Source organism: Chelmon rostratus, chromosome 13 (genome assembly GCF_017976325.1).
Source record: "Chelmon rostratus isolate fCheRos1 chromosome 13, fCheRos1.pri, whole genome shotgun sequence".
In the NCBI taxonomy this organism is placed as follows: Eukaryota; Metazoa; Chordata; class Actinopteri; order Chaetodontiformes; family Chaetodontidae; genus Chelmon; species Chelmon rostratus.
In genome coordinates, this window is record NC_055670.1 from 6635209 (window position 1) to 6658046 (window position 22838).

General features: G+C 43.3%; 1 protein-coding gene across 2 annotated transcripts in view; it reads right to left on the bottom strand.

Annotated features, from left to right (window-relative positions):
- Positions 1-927: 927 nt before the first annotated feature.
- znf385b (zinc finger protein 385B) overlaps positions 928-22838 on the bottom strand; it is a 49259-nt gene continuing 27348 nt past the window's right edge. For both annotated transcript variants that reach the window (XM_041950472.1, XM_041950470.1), the window contains 7 exons: positions 11697-11833; positions 11423-11533; positions 9045-9216; positions 8501-8881; positions 7223-7407; positions 6309-6404; positions 928-5981 (listed from right to left, as the gene is read on the bottom strand). In XM_041950472.1, coding sequence (XP_041806406.1) covers positions 5712-5981; positions 6309-6404; positions 7223-7407; positions 8501-8881; positions 9045-9216; positions 11423-11533; positions 11697-11833 — 1352 coding nt within the window. In that variant the 3' untranslated portion in view covers positions 928-5711. The remainder of the gene's footprint in view (positions 5982-6308; positions 6405-7222; positions 7408-8500; positions 8882-9044; positions 9217-11422; positions 11534-11696; positions 11834-22838) is intronic.

Below are 22838 nucleotides of genomic sequence, written 5' to 3' on the forward strand. Positions count from 1 at the left end.
CTGAAGTGTCACCGCAGTCATCGGCCTCATCCACCATACAGACGAGGGGTCAAACCAGGTGTGTTTGTGGAATTTGAGGACACCGGCACAATTTTCAGAGAACAGCACATCCATCACTGTCTGGTCTTCATATTTGCTTACATAACATCCTTGTCAGCTTTTAACTACCTTGATCATTTAGTGCCACAGAGCAGGAAATACAGCGTGCGGTAAATGATCAAACTAAAATCCTCCAGTTCAGTCCAGTTATTTCTCTGTCCCGCCTGTCCTGTGACCTCAGCCGCAGCAGTTTGCGCCGGTCAGACTATGACTACAGGTTTTTCCTTTACTTCAGCAGCTTCAAGGTGCATGCAAAGACTCTTCCTGGTTTACCAAAATTTAAAAACCTCACCTTGAGTTTCTTGGAGCCTGCAAACATTCAATCTGATGTCCTGAAGTGAGATCGACACCATGACTTTAGGGTCTCATGAGACGCGATGAGATTATATGAGATTCAAGGTCATATGAGGTTATAAGGTTATACTTTAGACCATTATAGACCACACGCCTTCTATTAGACACGCACTCACATGAGGCTCTTTTGGGTCTTGTGAGATTTTTGACAATTAGAGTCAGTTGTTCAGAGTTCTTAAGATCCCAAAGACTTACTGAGGTCACATAAGACTTGTTTTAGCTCACATAAGACTCACTGCAACACATGGGAATCATTAAAGTCACAATAGCTGTGTTGAAGTCACAAAATCATTAAAATTAATATTAAATATATTCTTGTTGATGACTGAAATCAGTGAAAAAGTCAGTCTGTTTATTTCCAAAGAATGCACCACTGATGTCAGATGTTCAGCTGCTTTTTTAATGAAAACAAATAAAGTTACAGACATAAAACGATAAGGAGAGAAATGTTACGTAATCTCAACCTGACAAGTTTTGTGTTCGCAAATTTGCATCATCAATATCATCATCATAAAAAAAAACAAGCTCTGAGAATAAATACTGTACACGAAGAGGTGGACGCAGGTTCTCTGAAGCCGAGATTTAAGCAACTCAACTGTGTTCATTCAGGCTCATCTCTGAAAGGTCTGAATAGTGACGATGGGTTGAACCGATCTGAACTTTTCTTTTGTGCAGAGTCTCATGTGCTGCCTCAGGTTGAACTTTTTAATTTAAAAGAAAGTTTAATCAAATTCAAAAGCCGCTGGGACAAATGACTGTCCAACTAAACTATACTTAACTAAACTCTATTTGCAGCAGCTAACTTGAACATATCAAATGTGTTAAAAAAAACTAGCGCCTGGCTCAGAGCGGAGCCCTGTGTGCAGCACTTTGAGTTAACTACTCCTTTAAATACTTGACTTATTCACTGTCTGCATGTCCTCTGGGTTAATGGAAAATGAGCTTTTATTCCAGAAGCAAAATGATTACATCAGACGGTGGAGGTTCAATCCAAGCACGGAGAGAATACACACACTCTCACACACACAAACACAAACTCACAGTCCCACATTTCAACACATACATTGCAACAGTTTGAACAGATATGACAAGTTTCTATCACGTCACCTTGAAACAACACGTCAATATAAACATCCCTGTTTGTTTCATTCCGGTATTGCAACTCGGCCCCATCATCGAGACTCGGGCAAGTCTCAAGACACTCAGGCCTCAGTATTGCTGATAAGGAAGCGAAGCGAATAGAAGAGCAGCAGCTGATCTGTACATTATTGCATCATGATGACATCATCAGACGGAGGAGGAAGTTCGGTTGAACAGCTCAGAGTTTCCATCGAGCTGCTGTCAAACAGCCTTAGCGGAGGTTAATCAGCATCATCAACACGGATTTGACACTTCTTTTTACAGTTGCATGTTGATGAAATAGAGTTACTGCACCGTGAGACCAAATACTGCATAGATAAACACACTTACGCATAATGTCCTTAAACCTGTTTGTTCATTATTGGAAGACTGAGATGCTTCAAGTTATTCAGGAGGAGGCAGGAAGACAGACAGACACACTGACCAGTTGAAACCATAGAAAACAGCCAATTAGGAGAGAGTTTACTGAGGATTTCTGCTCATATTATTAATATTTCACATTTTTCTTACCCAGCCTTTAAAGTCTGGTCCACACAGTGTTCCTCAATGTGTTTAAAAGCAAGTGTCTTTCATTGATGTGGCTTTGGGATGACTCATGTGAGACTAGTTTCATTCCAACCAAGGATGAGCACACCAGGCCAACGAATCAACATCAAGGGATCACTAATTGATTTCAGCCTGGTGTGCTCCTCCTTGGTTGGAACAAACACCTGCAGCCACACGGCCCCTTATGGAATCAGTTTGATATGCCTGCTTTAGATGGAGCCTTTGTGGCAAGAAGTACCAACATTTATTTCAGAGATTATTGCTTTTCCATGTAGAAAGAAGAGAGAGTCGCACTCAGCAATGTGTTGTTGAATAAGTTCACTCAGTCTGGCAGTACCACAAAACGCTTTCAGCCATCAGGACTTCAGAGGTGTGTGTCTCGCCCCACAGATGACTGAGTGAACTTATTAACCGATACTCTGCTGAGTGTGACCCTCTCTTCTTTATACATGGACACAGATATGTAGAGTAACTCACCAGCTGGTCAGAGCGCACTGGCAACCTTACTCATAGAACTAGAAAATACTTTTGTGTAATCCATCTGTAAATGTGTTGTGCATGGATCATAAGACAAACCAATAAATTCAAGTTCTAAAAAGTATGTATGTATGTAATTGATTTTGAATTGTTTCTCTTGTCTGCACTGGCTGGAAATGAAACTCTGCTCCTGCTGGTAAGATTCAGCACCCGTTCAGCACTCATTGCATAATTTGCTCAGGTGCTTTATAATTAACTGATCGGGTGTCGCCCCCTCTGGTAAAAAGGTGATCGGTTAACGTCGCAGTCAGAGCTGGAGACAAAAATGGTGAGTGGACAAGACTCACAAAAAACAGCCCACCATGGAGGAGGAGGAGCTTTTACAGCAGATCTCTAACTTTGTGTTTTCTATGGTTTCTCCTGGTTTTGTGAGGCCTTTTTCACGACTGTCAAACAACCACCTAATATTTTCATTTTACTACATGGAAGTGTAAGAATGCTAATGAGAGCTAGTGCCCCCAGAGGCTGCAGTGCTCATTACAGCCACTATATGACAGTGACAGACAGACAAAACTACACTGACGTTGAACATGGAACAACATTCCTGACCATCATCAGTTTGTGAGAGAAAATAATCTCATCTCAAGGGTCCACTTTTCAACCACATGTCCTACTCTTCTTTACTGAACAATGAACACAACATCAGCTGTCTGTGAACACTAAAACTGTTTACACCAAGAGGTCAAAGGTCACGGCCCAGGAGTCATTCATATCCGAAGCCACCTTTGAATGCAGACGGGGTCTATCATCTTGCTCTATATACGTCCACCTGTCATCAGATGACCGAAGCACAACACATAGGTCATGTGATGATACCTGAGCCAGCTCTCTTCATGACTCTGGCAGCTGAAAGTGGTCATTTGAGTTGAGATTATTTTGTCACACACAACATGCTAATTGTTCATCTATTTTCTTATAGTCTTACTAGTGGTGGAGCTAAAAATGTGATGTTCGTCCTGAAGGTGGCACTACAGGAAAGGCAATGGGGCTGAATCTAAAGGGTTCATGCAAATCTGCCCAGTAGTTTTTTCCAGATATCTGTCCCTGGACCAGTATGCTGACTGCAATCACGTGGTTGTTCGCAAGTCGTGAAAAAGCTTTGGGTCAATATTTACAACAAACACTGTAAAATAAATTATCAGAGCACAGAAAAAGCAACCATACAAATGTTAATATTTTCTCCAGCTCATGGAAAGTGAATAAGCTTATTTAAGGAAAATGTTCCTTTGCTGTTGCAGGTTGTGAAAAGTTCCAGTGACGTGTTGAAGTCATAAAAAGTTCCTCTGACTCTCTGAGATAAAAGTTTCAGTGTTAAATGTACAGTAAACGTTCCGCTCAGACGCTTTAAACTCCAGAACGTTCTGGTCAGACTCAGTGACAGCAGGACAGACTTGTTCACACCAGGCAACAGTCAGGACAAAAGGCCTTTTTTTAACTGTAAAACCAAGAAGTAGCCCAGTCCCGGAGTGAGTCTGTAACACATCGGCAGTGGAGGCGACAACAGATGCAGGCAGAAGTGTGGACATCAGGTATCAGGATCGCGTACTTCAGTTCAAACTCTGGTTCCAAACATACAGCGAGTTGAGTCCTGAATTAACCATCCTGCTGGGACTCTCTGTTAAGGCGTGTTGTCTGGGGTCGGGTCAAGAAACATGAGCAGTCAGGTGATCGGACACGTTTAAACAGGAAAAACAACGTTACCTGAAGGTCAAACTGAAAGCAGTGAAAAGTCCCCAACAAGTGCACTGTTTCCTCCTGTTTGAGTAGCATTTGCTAAAAATGAAACTCTGTATTTGTGAGCCACTTTTAAAGATTTAGAGCTTCTTTAGGAGCCAGTGGGTTCGGGGCTGACACTAACAGGGAAGTAGGGAGGGGGGAAGTCTAACACAGGACTAACACAGCTGGTTCTGGTCTTTTTGCAGGATTTGTTGACACTAACAGACATATGGAGCCTTTTCCAGTTTGTTTGCTCTTGACGCTGTATGTTGGGAACGAATCGAACACGAGCGAGCGCAGGGACGTCTGAGGGAGGACACCTGCGGCATCACGGTCCAGCCTTGATACGACGTGAAGACATCTGCAGTGGTATTCGCTCACGACGGAGGACGTCTGCTGAGTTCTCTGACATCAGGTTTGTGCTGGTTAGTTCCCCCAGCAGGAGGAAGAGGAGATTTGCTCGGACAGAACCAACCGCCTCTGAACTCCTTTGATTCCGGACTCAACACAAACTGCATCAAAATGCAGTAGATTACCGACATCAGGGCGTCTTTGTCATGTTCATTCATCAGCATTTTAACCAGGAGCAGGTTCAGCTATCGAGTTGAGACTTGTTAGAATCTGGATCAACACCAGTCCTGGTTCTGGTTCTTGTTATCTCAATCGAACAAATATATGACACAAGCTCCGGCTTTATTTTCAGTCGATTCAGGCTGCCACAAAGAGTAGTTTGTCATAAAGGATAAGGTACTTCTGGGTTCTTTTTGGTAAAAATGTCAAAGAAAGATAAATTGAAGGATGTTGGATGAGAGACTCAGCTGAAACTGGAGAATCAAAATGATGAATGGGGACGACAGAAAAGCTGCATACTGATTTTTTTCTGGACCACTTATTGCTTTCTATAAATTTTGGGGCAATTTTGTAATTTTTCCAGGATTTTTCCATGATAAGCTATCCATGACTGCATTAAAACAATCCAGGATGTGTGGGAACCTTTCAGCCTCTGCCCTGCCAGCTTCAGGTCTGTGGTTTATTTAACATAGCGAGTCCATTTCTGGTCTGGATAAAATCATCACAGGTTGCTGTTGGGTCAGCTGGGTGTTTTCAGACCCCAGAAGAAGAAGGAGAGGGCAGCTGATCCAGACAGATGGAGAAGGAGGCGGCGGAGGAGGAGGAGGTTCTGTCCTCTCATGTCTCTTTCTGAAGCCTTAGTCAGGTCAGAAGGTTGCAGGTTTGAATCCCTGCAGCCATGATGGCAGAGCAGTCTCATCTGGACTCTTCTGCCCCTGTAGCCCAAACAAACTGGCTCAACACTGCCGTCAGTAGGGTGTGAAGAGAATCGATCCTTGGCTCGTTCTGATTGGTCCGGGAGCAGGACGCAGGAAGGAGGCCGTGAAGAGGGACGAGGGGGCTGGAGGGCGAGGGTGAAGAGAAATGGCAGGGGTGAGGTGCGAGGAGGTGGTAGTGAGGAGGGGAGAGGAGGAGAGAGAGGAGGGAGGGAGTGTGATGGTGGAGGTGAGGGAGGAAGGTGGAGGAGTGAAGGGAGTGGAGAGGAAGGAGGGAGACAGGGAGGGCTTCACCAACTCCTTCTGAAGAGGAGAGGAAACAGGAGAGGAGAGAAGAGGAGAGCAAAAGGAAACGAGAGGAGGGGAGAGGAGATGAGGAAAGGAAACAAGGAGGGCAGAAGAGACAAGGGAATAAAGAGAGGAGAGGAAACAAGCAGATGAGGAAACACGTGGAGGAGACAAAATCAAGATGGTAAATGATTGTATAAATGAATCAATTCAACTACAAATAATTCATTGTGAAATGTTTTTTTACAGCCCTCTTTATTGATTTGAATCAACATTTATCTATTGTATTTGTTCACATGATGGTGCAGTTTAGATCAGAGAGAGAGGTGGAGGGATACCTACAGTGAGTGAGCTGCGCTGCTGTTTGTTATAAGGACTGTATTTGGGTTTGCTGGGTTTTCCTGCCACTCTGTCCTTGTGCCTCCTGCTGGAGATGTGCTGCAACAACAACAACAACAAACACACACTGACAACCAGGCTGAGGACAGAGAAGCCCGTGACTCGTCTGGCTGAGCTTTGGAAATAAACGAAAGCCATGAAGGGGAAGAGACAGAGCGACACTTCCAAGCCGAGACAGGAGAGCCCAAATCAAAATAAAATGGCAAGAATTCAGCGCACTCTCAGACCAAAGCAAAATTCAATATTCATTTGGAGAAAAAGACTAATGTTGGTGCAGAAGCAGAAAAACATATATTATTATAATATATTTCATTAGATCTTTATCAAAACCTATGGACACTACACAGTACACCTCATACAACTTGCTTTGTGCAACACTGCACTAATTCACTGTGCTGATTTATATCAGTGAGCAAATATGAATTTGAGAGAAAGAGATGGATAAATTAAACATTTAGAGAGCAAGCAGAAATAAACAATAATTTGAATCATGTAAAAAATTAATTAGATCAAATACAAATATATAAAAGGTTGCTGAAACATAAGCCTATAGAGCAGAGTCTGCATATCTGCCAGTCTGCTTGATTTCCAGGTGATTATACTTGTTCGCTGTCGGGTGCAGTAAATCATTCATCCCACAATGGAAATATACAGAGAGTCTGAAGCAAACACATTAAAAGTCCCTAATTAAAAGGCACACACACACAGCACAATGACAGCACAAACTGCTTCATCGTGAGTCTGAGTTTGGCTCAGGAGGAGATTGTAGATCTGAACAGAACAGTCAAAGACTTGGATTTGTATAAAGTAATGTTAAAGTAACTCTTTCATACTGCATGCGCCCGCTGCATTTCTACCTGCTTGAGTTGGATCTCGGAGTTGACGTGGACATCGCAGATCTGGCAGTGGAAGGTTTTGTTCTGCAGGCCGGAGCCTTTCAGTCCGGAGGTGCTGCCGTTCTTCAGCTTGGCTCCAGGTCGAGGGTAGGCCTTGATTGGCCCGGCGCCGCTGCGAGCCTCCAGCATCGTCTTGTGCTTTGAACCTGCAAAAAGAGAAGATAGAAACCAACTTCTATGAGGCAGGAGACATAAAGATAAATAAATCTGTCAGTGTTTCATAGTATTGCAGCCATTGAGCCATATTGATGTTTTTTTGGCATTCAGTCCCCTTCACAAACCGTGTATACTTTCAAGTCTTGCTGCAAATTTTGAAAATCATCCGTCAGTTTAAAGACGAGTTGAAACTTTGCAGAAAACAACAGTCACGTGATAATCCTCATCATCATGTGGTAACACAAGTGAAGAATCTGTGTTGAAAGCTCTCCCTGGTGATGCATTCAAATGCTTCCAAAATCTGACATATGACAATTTGTTGCTAAAACCTTAAAAATGTATGACTTGACCAGGTTCAAATTATTATTATCACAAAACCTGCTTTCCATTAGGGTTTGTCTTCTGGGTTTGCTCTTGGATGTTGGAGCTGCCTTGAAAGCACCACCAAGGTGCATTCGTGGCTGCATCACCACAGAATGACAGGGAAGGTATGACAAAATTGAGGTGACTTAACTTTGTCCAATTCAAGGATAGTATGATATGACAGTCGACTGATTGGTCAGAAAGTCCAAACAATATCAGCAGTAACATCAGTCAGTTCAACTTGACCCTTCTTGCAAACATACTTGCCCCATGTCCAGCTACATACACACCACATGGCCAAAATTATATGGACCCCGGCATGGTCCAGTCATACTGTATGTGGTTTTCAAACATGTGAGACGGGTCTTGTTTCACCGGTTTGTGATCCTGGCTGCAGCAATTTGCTCCCATTCATCCACAAGAGCATTAGTGAGGTCCAATACTGATGTTGGGTGACAAGGTCTGGGTCACAGTCCAGCCCAAACTGGGAAAATCATTTTCTTATGGACCTAGTTTTCTGGAGCACTGTCATGTTGAAACAGGAGAGGGCTCAACTGCTGGAAGCACATGCATGTCTAATACACCACTGAATTCTGTAGCATTAAGATTTCCTTTACTGGAATTAATGGGCCTGAACCAGCAAAAACAGACACAGACAGAAAATACACAGATACAGGGGTGTCCACATACTTCTGGCCTAATGTTTTTCCCCTCGCTCACCTGCATTATGCGCCTCCAGCTGAGACAGAGAGTTGACGGCGACTTTGCACAGAGAGCAGTACAGCAGCTTCTTCGCCTTCTCCTCCTCCGACTCTGCCGAGAGAGGAGCATCCTGGGTGGAGGCCTGGGAAGGAGCAGGAGGAAGAGGAGCAGGGGACAAGGAGGAGGTGACAGGAGCTGGAGGAGGGGGAGGCGGAGAGGCTTTGGAGGGGGAGGAAGAGGAAGAGGAGAGGCCTGGGGCGGGGAGAGCAGAGGGGGGACTGGAGGGAGGAGGCTCGCTGCCTGCTCTGCTAGAGGAGGAGGAGGAGGAGAGGGGGGACGAAGAGGGAAGGAGGAAGGGTTTGAGAGGAGAGGAGGAGTCGATGAGGCTAGATAAGAGTTCTGGAGGGAGGACGAGTAAGAGGAAGAAGAAGAGGAGGAGAAGAAAAAAGAGGAGGAAGAAATGAAACACATCCTTTGATATAAAAAACAAACACATCCCCCAAAATAAAAGACACAGACAGGGACAGCGTTCAGATCAGTGTGACTGGTAGATAAAATCAACCTGTGTGCTGATTGATGCTGTTGGTAGCTGAGACAGGAGGGGCGGGGCCAGCAGGACTTGTGCTGCTCCCATTGGTCTCTCCAGTGATTGACAGCTTGGCCTTGGCCTTGTTCTCCTGAGACTTGAGCTTCTTGGCGTGACGACTGCCTCTGTAATGAGCCTCTGCCTGAGACTGAGATACAGAGGGACAGAAGTTTTATTTTTCATTTGGGCTTGTTTCTCTTCAAGTCCTGATGTCACTTCCTGTCTGGCTACTCTTACCCTAACCTCAAGACACACCCCTCCCGATTTTTTGATCTTCGGAATTGTAGTCTTCAGGTCTAGAGACCCAACCAACGCTCAAGTGACATCTCTTGAGGACGTTTATTACATTTCAAACAGTTTCCTCTAGAGACACTAAAGTCTTTATACAAGTCTTTCCACATATGCAGTAATGCTGCCAAACACCTGGAGACAGACTTTGATGTGAAATTGGTGCGATTCTCCTCCAAAACCTTGAATCCTTATCCAAAAAACTACAGCTCTCATAATGTTTTGCAAGCATTCTGTAACAATGTGTTTATTAGTAGTGAGCATCAGTGATATCCAGCCTCACTCTCTTCTTTTGTTGTCTTTCCAACTATTAGCTGCAAGACACCCTGGCGGCTCTGCGATGCTGTATTTCGGCATGGCTGCATTTTAAACTAAATGCTAATGTCAGCATGCTAACATGCTAACAGTGACAATGCTAACATGCTCAGGTTAGCAGGTAATAATCATCCAGTCCATCCTCATGATTTAGCTAGCATGCTAACATTTGCTAATTAGCACTTAGTTAGCACAAAGCTGACTGCTGAGGCTGATGGGAATTGCATAGAGGTTTTGCACGTATTAAACCTGAGTACTTATAACACAGTATTGAACAAATAAAGAAATTTGACCTGATCATAATGTTGGATGAAAAGTCAGCTGATCACCAGAGTCATTACGATTCATTCGACCACGACCCTGATGACCTCTCATCACCTCCAGATGTAGTCTGTAGGTCTGAGGTCTACTCAGTTCTTAGGCCTGGACATCAGCCACAGGAGTTTAAGAGCTCTTGTGTTGGCATGTATATGGACTTAAAACGTGGCAGCCTGACATGTGATGCAGTGTTGCGATGCAGTGTATTAACAGTTGAAGCAGATTATCTCGACAGTGTATAAAATGTTCCTGTTAGGTGCCACCACACGGTGCAACAAGCCCAGAGTAACAGTGTGTCAGTGCACTGTAACAATCCTCCAGGTTACCAGTGTCCTCGTGTGGCTGTCTGGAAGCTCCATGAATCAACTTTATTCAGCGTATTGGACTGAGTTAATGCAGCCCTCTCTGACTCCTCTCCTCAGCACTGATTCCTGTTTTCATGTTCACTCATGAATCACTTTACCAGCTCACGCATTAGTCATGCTTGATTGGCATGTCACTAACGAGGCAGCTCGTTACCTCTCAGCAGTCATTATGTGAGTGAGCTGCATGGCATTTACACAACGCTGTGTTAATATACACGGGTCGGGCTAACACCTGGTTATATGCCTGTTCTTATCATGTTCCTGCTGTTTTGTAGGGAATCCTTCATCTGAAAGAATAGGCACGACAAGAACTAACAAACAGGCCGTGCAAAGTATCACACAGTCTCAGCTGCATTAAGCACAATAAGAAAATATCTTCATGAGTAGTTTTCTGCTGACAAAAAGTGAGTCATGTCTTGAGGAAATAAGGAACAGTCCAACATCAACGTCGACCTCTGTACATTTAAAGGGAGGTCCAGGATGTATTCATCCTAGCTTAGCAAAAACTGAGAGAGGTGAAAAACTGCATTTTGATCATTTTCAGCATCAAAAAATCCTAAAAAATATGTTGTGAGATCCTGATAGGACTGTAATGAAGTCAGCAGCAATTAGGACAAGCTATGCTCATACTAGCTAGCAAGCTGATTGTTTATTATAGAGCCTTGCTGTATGCTTAATTATATTCTGACTGTTCAAAACCCTTTGAATTCATTCCCTGTTTGGTTGTTAACGAGAGCTAAGGTTATCTCCTTGACATTTTAGCGGGCTAGCAAGCACCTACATTTAGGAACACTTTAAAATGTTTATAAAATCACCTTTTTTCTCTTCTTAAAATTCAGATGGGAAGTTGGATATCAGTTTTTTCTCTGAGAACATGGATAGGTCCACAATGTTTAGCCTAGCTTAGCACAAACACTGAAATTAGGGGAATCAAAATTTACATTTTGTAAATCAAACGACCTTGAAGCTGCAGATGGATCAAACAACAGGAAGTTGATCATAGAAGTATGAAGAATCAGAGCTACTTGTTAAAACTACACACACACACACACACACACAGGCACTCACATCAGAGTTGAACCTCAGCTGGCAGACGTTACAGGAAATGACCTGTTTCTTCTTGGGTACCAAGGTAACGCCAAAAGTGTGGTTGATGACGGCCTTCTGCACCGGGTCCATCTGCAGGAGACGCACAGAGGTCAGAGGTCACTGGTCTGCTCGGGATTGGCTGACGGCAGAGTGATGCTGACAAAGTGACAGGTCTCTTTATAACTGTCGGTCTGTACCGCCGGCAGCTACGACACCCTGTCACTGTTACTGTCCCTCACACACAGAGTCATACCGTGTTGAAGTTTGGGAAAAGTCCGACTGGCGATGTCGTCTCGACAGGAAACGACAGGAACGGCTTCATCATCACTGAGGGACCAGTGGCGCCTATGAGCCCCGGCAACGCCCCGCCCACTGCACTACACCCACTTCCTGGAAACAGAGAGACAGAGATTGATTGATTTTGAATATCTGATTAATCTGACTGCTCTTCAGCTCGCTGGAGGTGACTGTCAGTCCGTTTGACATCAAACAAAGACTGTGACGATTGTGCCTTTCTGACAAAAAGTTGCTGAAGCCGTCAGTAAATCTTAAAAACCAGTTCCCGCTCTCACAGATGTGTAATGTCAGGCTGAAACAACAAACATTCGCCCAAGGTGGAACCCGTGTTTAAACACAACATTTCCACAGACGGCACCGCTCCACTCTCCTCCTCCTCTCCGATGCAATGCTCACTATATCCGTTCAGTCCGTGGAAGCATTGGATTTGAATGTGGTTTTGCCCCAGAGAAAACAATTTATCATTCCAGGCAAATAGGAGGCATCTGTAAGATAAAAATACCTTTGAAGACACAAATTGCTGCTGGATAACATGTAAGAAGTAATGTTTGGACTATTCCTCTAAGGTTTGAGTAGGAACGCTCCCTGAATTATGGCGTGTTGGATCAGTAACCATTTGCGTTAATGCAGTAAATGTATTTAGAGCTGGTCCGTTAGCTTGGACTTGAAGTGGGTGATAAAAACATGTAAGAAGGAGCGTGGAGGAAAATCCATCTCGCTCGGGTATTCATGTCATCTCAACCTGGAGACCCGAGCAGCTGATCTGCTGTGCATTAACAACATAAAGAACATATGGAGCTGCAGCTGCTGGAGGCAGACAGAGGCAGAAACACAGAGAGAACAAGAGAGAGAGCCGTTGAATGAGCGCCTCATATAATGTGTCCATATGTCCAGTTGCTCCGTGCATCTCAAGTACACTTACTGGAGCATCTATAGTGGGACCCAAGGCGACCAAACAACGGGTCATACACATCACTCCATACACAACAACAAAGAGAAACTACAACGAGAAAAGACTGTATTCAGTGTCATTCAATAAGTAATTATCATAACCTGTAATGTTATGAACAATACACATTTAAATAGCACCGAGAGTCATATTAACACGTTACTTTGGTGTCATTCACGTGTGCGGTGGACCGTTGGAGGGGAAACAGTAATGCCTCTGAAGTCTGAGTCCAAATTTAAACCTGCTCCCAGTTACATATGAGGTGTTACATATACACGTACGCAGAGTGCACAGATAGCCGATCTGATGAAGAACAAGCGTATTTCCTCTGTCCGGCTACTTTTATAGTCACAGCTTGTAGAAGCCCTGCAGTGAATTCTTTCATAACAGAGTGTGGGTGGAAACACTGAGAGCGACTGAATCAGCCCTGACAGAGGAGGAGGAGGAGGAGGAGGAGGAAGAAGAAGAGGAGGAGAAGTTTTGGTCTTATCCATCTGTCCAGCTTAACTTAGGTAAACCCATTTTAGCCCATTTTAAATACATGTGCTATAACCCATTGTTATCCGTTCTAAATAAAATATGAGCCATTCTAGCCTATTTTAATTGTGCTATAGCTCACTGTAATCATTCTAAACACACTATAACCCACTGACATCCATCGCAAATGAACTACAGCCCATTAAGATTTATTCTAAATACACAATAATTCACTCTGAATATCTTATAACTAATTCTAAATCACTGTAAATTCCTTATAGCATATTCATGCTATACTACTGCGATACTGTAACCAATTCTGAATGGCTTAAAATTAATTCTTAAAAAACTCATTCTTAATGCCTACAAACCCATTCTGGTCCATTCTGATGTACTTTATAACTATGAAATGCAATATAACTCATTCCAAAAACTATTATCAAATACAACATGACTCAATCTACTACATATAAGCCATTGTAACTCTTTCTAAATGCACTATAACCCATCTTAACCCACTCTAAAGGCTTTATATCCCATAAATCCCGAACGTGTCTTAATTCCAGTTCTGACACTTGCAGTTAAGGGCCTCTAAGAGATAAAATGTTGATCTGAATAAACTGGATCGAGACGTTTGGTTTTAGATTTTACGTGGACCCGGGCCAGGCCAGACCAGGCCAGCTGTGTGTGTGTTTTTAGAATGACATTAGGCTAGCTGTGGATTAGTTGTGTGCCATGCTGCTGCTCTCTGACTTTATCCTCATATAGCAGAGCTGTGAGTCAGTGTCTGTATTTACCACCACAGCTCATTATTAAGCCCAGAACAGCATGACACAACACTGTGCTGTAATCAAACACATGTAGCTGGACACGCAACAGCTTAGATCACTGTCTGGATGAACTTTTGTTAGCTGGGTGGTCATTTATGATAGTAAATACAGATTCAAGTCTAATTTTAAAGATGGTGTAATGTTTGAGCTTGGTGGAGTCAATAATAGAGTCCCGATAAAGATTATATTGCTAGTAAACTGACCTGAATTCCTGACTGTCATCAGTAAAACCCATTGTGAAGCAGAGAGGTATTCATCAACCCATGTACCGGTTTTTATCGGCAGCATTTAGTATTTAGTAGCTTCCCAAGTCAGTTTGATTGACAGTGTGTATCATGTTAGTAGAAAATAGTCCAGAACATTAATTTACTGTACACTAACTACCAAGATGAGTGCATTGTCAACATGAATACAGTCTGTACTTGACAGTATGAAGGGTTTTCAGAAGCGGGCAGGCTATATGACCCTCTGTGCATCTGTGGGTGACAGTTTGAGGAATTTGGGGAAAATCATTTAACTGACTTTAAGAAATTGGAACCGATTATTTTACGGAACAGACTGCAGTTTTGCTCAATTACTAAAAAGTGGTCAGACACTTCATGACAGTGTTTGACCACTGGTTTGTGATCAGGTGTGCTGATTTCCTGCTGAATCAGGAGGTGGAGGTGATCGGGAGCAGGACCGAGGATTTTTACATTAAATTTAACACTTGTGAGTACATTCTCCACATTAGGCACTGCACTGAGAAACCCCTGCAAACTCCTGAAGAACCACTGAAACCACCTCATGAACCCCTCAAGGTCGAACATCGTTTCACTTTTTCCCAGCTGTCACACACTTTTTCTCCTCTGTGTTAAGTGTTGAATTCTGGGACAACGGAGGCTCTACAGTCTCCTCAAGGACCATTTAAACTACCTTAAGGACCCCCTTGAGTCTGCTCAAGGATTGCTTAAGCCACCTGAAAGACCATTAGAATTTCTTGAGGGACTTTGGAAACTGTTCAAGGACCACCTCAAGGACCCCTAGAACATCCTGAGGAATGATTGGAGTCTTCTCCTGGACTCCTTTAGCATTTCCAAAACCTTTCTCACTACTGTCTGACCTTTATTTCAGCGTCAGTGTTTCAGTGTCTCAACACCAAACTCAAACATCGAATGATTTTCAGACTGCATGCTGGCAGTTTGAACTCTGCTGTGGTCACTTTGACAGAGTGAACTCACTACAAAGAGTTATATTTAGTCAGACGTGGTTTCCTATATGATCACTATGAATTGGAGATATCTTTCAGTATGTGTTTGTGTGTGTATGATGAACAGTGTGGTGACAGAGTCGTCTTAATTCTGTCCTTCTGTCCTCTGAGATCTGGTTACAATGCACACACACACGCACACACACACACACACACAGAAGCCCGTCCGTCTTACAGTAAGTTGCTGTTCTAAGAAGGTGCTATAAATACCGAAACACATCTGCTACTGCTTCCACATGGAAACAGTCTGCAAAACCAGTATGAAAACCAGCCAACAACGGAGTAACAAGCCAGACCGTTTTATTTCAGGCTGGTGGTGATTGGTCAGAAGATCCGCAGCCTGTAAACACTCAGTTTAAAGTTTCTTCACAGGTTTTTTTAAACAACACTTTTCCATCTGCAGTCTGCCAATATGAAGCGCGAAACATGTTTTCAAAGTGGAACAGATCAGTATAAACCTGTTAGATACTGGAACTGGCACTGACCATTAGTCTGACTTTGCTGACTAATACACGGGAAAGTGACATAACAAAATTCATATGTGCATCTTTGGTTTTAAAAGCTTGGTATGAATACTCTCAGGGCTAGTTGTTAACTACTGTCTGTACTGGGACATTTACTTTCCACTGGCTGTTTGTTCTCAGGATTATACATCATTTCATTCAATAAAGAGTTACTGAAGGGGGGAAAACAAGTTCTCAGAGGTGGCAAAATAGTTAGCTTTGTCGCTAACAGGAGAACATTTTCACAAAGTTTATAATACACCTGTAATCTCACACTGTGCACAAATCATGCTCCAGAGAGACCTGCACACCCTCACTTATCCAGGCAGATGAAGACCGCTGCTCAGGCTGAAGATGAGCACAGCTACGCTGCGAGATACGTGAGGAGTCCAGGCACCAGTAAGATGAAGGTGTAATTTGCTCCACCCCGGCAGGCACAACATCTAACAGGAGAGTGAGGAGCTCTGATCACACTAAATAAATCAGATATTGATGGTGCAACGCAGCTAATAAGCAATGACAGCTTCCTCCGTTCCCCCAAAAGGTCAACACTGTCGAAACGGCTTGTTCAACAGTGCAAATTCGCGTGTCAGAGTTCACCAGAGTTGAGCTTGATGTTAAAATTCCCATGAACTGACTTTGCCCCCAGAGCAAATCCAGTAATCAAGGCGATTCCACTAAAATGAATAGATTTTGCCACAGAACTTCATGGCTTGAAATGCTGGTGTGACAAGGCCTTAAATCAAATAAATAAAACCAGACCATTTCACAGTTCCAAAAATTCTAAATGATCAAAGTTTCTTTGATCTCTCCTGGTGCAGTGTTTGCTGACATCAGCAGCTGCTCAGATTAAACGGCCTATAAATTGATTCTAAACCCTTTCTAATTCGTAGCATCCCGTTTCCTGCTGGTCAGCCCAGTTTCATCTGCAGCCGTAAGATTTACGATTCTGGCCGCAGTCTGGGTCATCTCCGGCATTCACACCTCACAAACACGCACACACACGCACACAGCCAGTCAGTGCTGTTTTGAAGTTCACACGATGAAGATATGAGAGGTAAAATCTCACACAGGGCTCTGCTGTACCGTCAGCTGCAGACCGAAGCTCCTGTAACTGATCTGACCCGCAGAGCTCTGTGTCATCTGTTACAAGCCACCCCCATAATTCAGCCAGTCGGCGTGGTTACTAAGAAGTGTGGCTGATATTTAATCACTCACATCCCTCCGGCGGTATACAAATCCAAATGAGGCTAATTAAATTGCGCACAATTTCTCCATTATTTGCAGGAGCTGCAACACAGAACATCTGTGATGTTTGCAAAACTTATTTGTAGCGATTAAGGGCCTGGAGAGGAACTGAACTGAGGCGCACTGAACTCAACTGAACCGAGGATTAAAGACACCCTCCAGACATTGGTTTGGTCATGGCTTTTCCACAGAAAACTTTAGTTTACTGGTTAGAAATTCTTAAAATTACATCTACCCCTTCTTCCTCATTAAAAGAGCCACCGGCTCAGTATGTTGTGGACGTTACCCGGCGCACTACTGCTCAGCATTAACCTGCTCTGGAGGGAAACAAAGCTACAAAATGAGATGCATCAAAGTCAGCTGCCTGTTGGTTTGATGTGGGAAGAAGTGAAGGAAAGGGAAGAAAAAATGAAGATGAATAAACATTTTTTTGGGGGGAAGCATCTGAAACACTAAACTCAGCCACGTACAGTACAAACAAGTGGCAAGACACACACACACACACAGAGTGCCATGTAGGTGTAATTAAAATAAAACTAGCACATAGCAACCAGTTGGCTAATAACAACTCATGTTTCCACTGCAGTACGCACTTCTTGTGTGTGTGTGTGTGTGTGTGTGTGTGAGAGAGAGAGAGAGAGAGACAGCCACACTCATAATGACACTCTATATATGTTGAAGCAAAGTGTGTCAGTCATACCAGTGTATTTCTGAATGACAGAGATACTTCTGACATTCTGCAGCCAGCATGAAGTCAGTAAATCAACAGGGCTCTTTTGTTGTCATCCAGACTGCAGCTTTAACTCGTACAGTCTTACAGGCAAAGTCAGTCAGTGCAACTTTTTTATGTTGAGTTCAACTTTGATGAAATTTTGTGCACCAAGCTGAGCTGACCTCTGAGGGGACAAAGAGCCGTGAAGTCCAAAAAAGAGGGAAACTCTTATTCGCCGTGTTGCACCATCCAGTTTTATCTAACCGTCTGCTGTCAGAGTATAAACTCCTCCACAAAAGAGGAATACTTCAGTTATGAAACGGGAGTCAGTGGTACAAATGTGTTTCTTGAAAAGAAAAATTGTCCTGTTGGCAAAAAGCTAATGAGCTTGCCAACTGACAATTAACCAACATTAAGCAAGCCTGCTCACTCAAATCCTTTACTAAAGTATCCAAAACAAAACAACAATCAAAAGTAAAAGATCTGCATTCAAATCCTTACTTACTAAAGGCACACTGAATAGGATTTTCCTAAAAAATAAATGTGTGTTGCAGTGTCTGTCTCTGCAGAGATCCTGCACTCTGCCTCTATTTTCTTATCTTGCTGTGTTCTTCACAGTTCTGGGCATCAAACTTTGGGCAGTGGGGGTAATATTCAAGGAAAGTACAAGTCCCTCAAAACTGCAGTTTTGTCCAGCAGGTGAGTAAATAGTTACCATAGTTACATTCTGCCACTGTGTACCATCCTGTGTATCCTCTGCATGTTCCCGCCTCACCAGCGTGTTAGCCAATCGCTCACCAGCGACAGGAGTTTACTGACCAGCCTCCCACAGGGTTACAGTTATTTTCTCTAATTAAAAAGAAATAACTCATACATTGGAGGAGCATTTTCCTCACAAGATAACAAAATGTAGTTCTTTGCAAAATGTGCCATCAAATCTCGTGCTGATGCACACGAGGCCTGTGCGTTACTATGATTAACAAAGTGATTTTGCAGAAGGGCAGGTGTGAAAGGTGCCTTAAGGGTCTCACTGGGGTTGTTGGTACAATTGCTGTGTTCAGATCTGCCCAGACGAATCAGACCAAGGATCTGACTGGACTAAACAGCGCAGGTTTAAAAACACCTTTTCAGTATAAACCTTATGTGATGATATACAACAGTGTTGACCACCTTTGTTTGACGTGTCCTGCTGTATGGTTTTATTGCTTTGTGACTCTGAGAACACACAGCGAGCTGCAGACCAGTGTGAGCTTCAACATGTCACCAACTATTCTCCAGTACACCACACCGGATTGGCCCAGTGGGGAGTGTTTGAGGTCATTTGAGGTTACCTCATATACAGTCTATGGATGAGTCATGTGACCCATAGGGCACCTTAAGTATACATATAACTACAATTATAATCATCCTTCAAAAACTGTCTATAAAATATCAGATTGCTCTGATGAAAAATTACATTTTTCCAGAGAAATGACCAAAAATATAAAACTAGCCAACACAGTTTCATCTGAACAGATCAGTGGGTAAAAATGTTGAATAAACCACAGTGTAAAACACATCTTTCTTCCAGGCTGCTGCCCAAAGATTCACAACATTTTAAATTATTTTCTAGTTTATGACAATAAGTAAAAGTACATTTCAAGCCCAAACTGGCTCCTCATCAGGTACAGAGGTGTCAAACTGACTCATTAAATAAATCCCTCTCATAGATGTGACTGCAGCCAGAGGAGCAGTGCAAGCCAGACTCCATAGAAGATAAACAGGGCTGAACAAACTAACATTGCCTACATAGAGAATGTATCTCAAAAGCAACAAATACAAAATATTATCAAAGAATTACAGAAATATCCACCAAATCAGACACAACCAACGGAATAAAATCATCCACAAATATAATAGGGACAAAAGCAAGTGGGAAAAAGTCAAATGTAAGATCAAAATAAAACTAGACTGGTCAGAGTTACACCTCGGAAGCTCATGCTGTCTGAATCACGCTTGATTGAAAGTGATATAATAAAAGAGTCCATATCATCAAAACACTCACAGCATACATATCTGGGGTTAGTTGAAGGCTTCTAAAGGCCGCGTCCTGCAGTGTTGTGAGTCTTTGGGAAGCAGTGAAGATGAAATGCAAAGCAACACATCTGGAATGCTTTGAACCCCTTTATCAAACACAGTACACTCAAACCTCTTCCCTCTCTGGATGTTGGACAAAGCAGAAAGGCGAGTGGTGTGCTGGGGAAGAGTTGTGCGATAGAGCATTTTCTGTGGTGTAAATGTCAGTTTAGCATCATCCAGCCTGCTGCTACAGCTTCATTAGCCGATCGTCCAGCTCAGCAGAGAAAAGAGAAACATCTGGCGCTGTTAATCAGACTGTGAAGTGATTTGAACGGATGGAGTCCAAGTGAAGCCGAGAGCGGCAGAGACGTGTGTCTCACAGGCGGCAGGAAGTGATGAAGGCTGAGGAGGAGGAAGAGGAGGATGGCGGCGGCAGCGACGTTTATTCAAATTAAAGGCTCCTACCTGAACCAGACGTCTTTTTTTCTTTATCTCGATCCAGATTCACTTCTTTTCCTTTCAACTTCTTCCCCCCTATCCATCTGTGTTTATGCTAATCTACTGTCTTCTGTGGTCTACTGTACTCCGCTGTTCTCCGTCTGTCCGTCTTCCTCTGCTCTCGTCTTTTTCAGACCAAAGACCAACAGCCAAACACACCCACCGCTCACTGTGTGTGTGTGTGTGTGAGAGAGAGAGAGAGAGAGTGTGTATCAGGTGACTGGAGCAAGAGTGGCATGTGTCATCGCTATCTGAACCCCCAAACCCTGAGCGTCAGGTGTGTGTCTGCGTGTGTGTGTGCGTGTGTGTGTGTGTGCGTGTGTGTGTGTGTGTGTGTGTGTGTGTGTGTGTGCGTGTGTGTTACTTCTTAATCCCCTGCTGCCAGTTCTTCCAGAGAGAAGAAACTCTATCCCCGGGGACGAGAGAGAGAAAAGACGACCACACACACACTACTTATAGATTATATTGGAGGATTAAAGATTAAATTACCCTGTTGCAGTCACTGCTTGTGGGTGTGTGTGTGTGTGTGTGTTTGCGTGTGTGTGATGAGATCAGAGAGCAGTTGTTGTTGGTTCACACCATCTCCTGTTACACAGCGCACAGTGTGTGTGTGGGAGCGGGTGTGGGTGTGTGATTGCGTGACAGACACACACGTACACGCACACACACGTAAACCCAGCTGGTTCACAGTTAAAATAATACATAGAGTATCAAGGTAAATAGCAAAGTGTGATATGAGATGTTTCAGTAGTTCAGTGGTGGCAAGATTTAACTTCAATGAAAGTGACTCCAGCCGACCCTGACAGCCCTGCAGTACTGCTGTCAGTGTGCTTACTGCTGAGCCCCCGACTCTCAGATGTCTGAACTGGAGCGGCTCCGTCCAATAGTTTTTGTACTTTCCATAACAGTGTTCCAATCACACTGACTTCATGCAGTGAATGGTCAGGTGTGTACAGATGAGAACGCTGTCAGGGTTTCTTTCTCAAACTCTCTGCTTCTGTTCTTCAGTGATGTCGCCTCTTATGCTGTATGTGCTAATGTGACGTCTGACTAGTCTCTTACTATGTAATGCCTTTTTGTTTTTGTCTGGTAACACATCCAAAGAGTGCAAAGAGTGAGTGAAAGGCTGGGTATGTGTTGGTTGGGTTTTTACTAGTTCACTTTAAGTATTTTATCTCTATGGATGACGGTGTCGGTCAAACACTTTGATCAAATCTGACATATCTCAATAACTGCCTCATAGATTGCCATGAAATTGTCCTCTCATTTTTTCCAAGCCCACTGTGACATCTTCAGTTTATCAAAACGACTGAGTCACTAATCGATTGGTAGACTAACAGCTCTGATTGCATCGCCGTCTTACTGGCTCCTGCTGCTCTGCAGGATATGTGCACTGTCATCAGAATGAGGATTTTGTCACTATTTTAGTCAGCGGCTAACTCTGGCAAATGTTGTTTATGCACATTGTACTTATTCCAGCACCCAACTCCCCTGAAATTAGTTACTTTATTATTAGCTATTCTTAATATGTTGTTTGTTTATATGCTAAACAAACATATAACATGTTTGTGAGCTGTAGAAATGCTGGTAGATATAGCTTTAGTTAACTTTGGACATCAGGCTAGCTGTTTCCCTCTGCTTCCAGTGTTTGTGCTAAGCTAGATTGACCACGTCCTGACTCAGCTCAGTGCTCTTAATGCAAAGACAGATTTTGATTTTGATCTCATGCTCAGAAACAAGTGTGTTTCCCAAAATGTTGATCTATGAATAAATACATTATCCATCAGCTCCATAAGCACACCCTGACTTTCTACCATGTGTGTAAAGCTGTGCAGGTGGAGCCTTTATGGGTTTTAGTCCAGTTTTAGCCCTGGAAGTCCCTACATTACAATGACACGATCCCTCACTGGCTTCCCACTGCAGAGACACTGCAGCTGAAATCACTGCAGCTGGAGATGAAGTCTGGAAGAATGCAGGAAATTAATACAGCTGTGATCCTACTGGGAGGAGAACCGATCGTACCACCTTCATCTGCATCTGAAACATTCCTCATCCGGAGAGCGGCACAGCGACGTAGATGCAGTGTGGTTTTGCTGATGGCAGCATCAGACATCACACCGCATTATTATTATGCACAGAAACACACACATTAGCATAACAAGCCTGTGTGTGAGCCTAAGTAGGTCACGTTCAGATCCCTCTTCATCCAAAATAACACACACACACACACACACACACACACACACACACACACACACACACACATCAGACCAATCAGGAATATGAAGGCAGACAGGAGAGCTCCAGTCTGAGACTCAGTGGAAAATAATACAAAAAGAAAAGAGTGTAATCACCTGCAACACAAATTTTATTAGAGGAAGTCTAACTTTGTGCACTAAACTGGGGGACAGTACAAACAAAATCCTTAGGATTCTTTGATTTAGCTGCACCAGTAGTGGAGATAAAAAGGAAAGGTAATTAAAATCTACAGTAAGAGGTTCATCCTCTGTGGAGCATGAATATGACCAGGAAAGGTCAATCTGACAATAGATAAAGTACTGAGTGGAGTGAAGA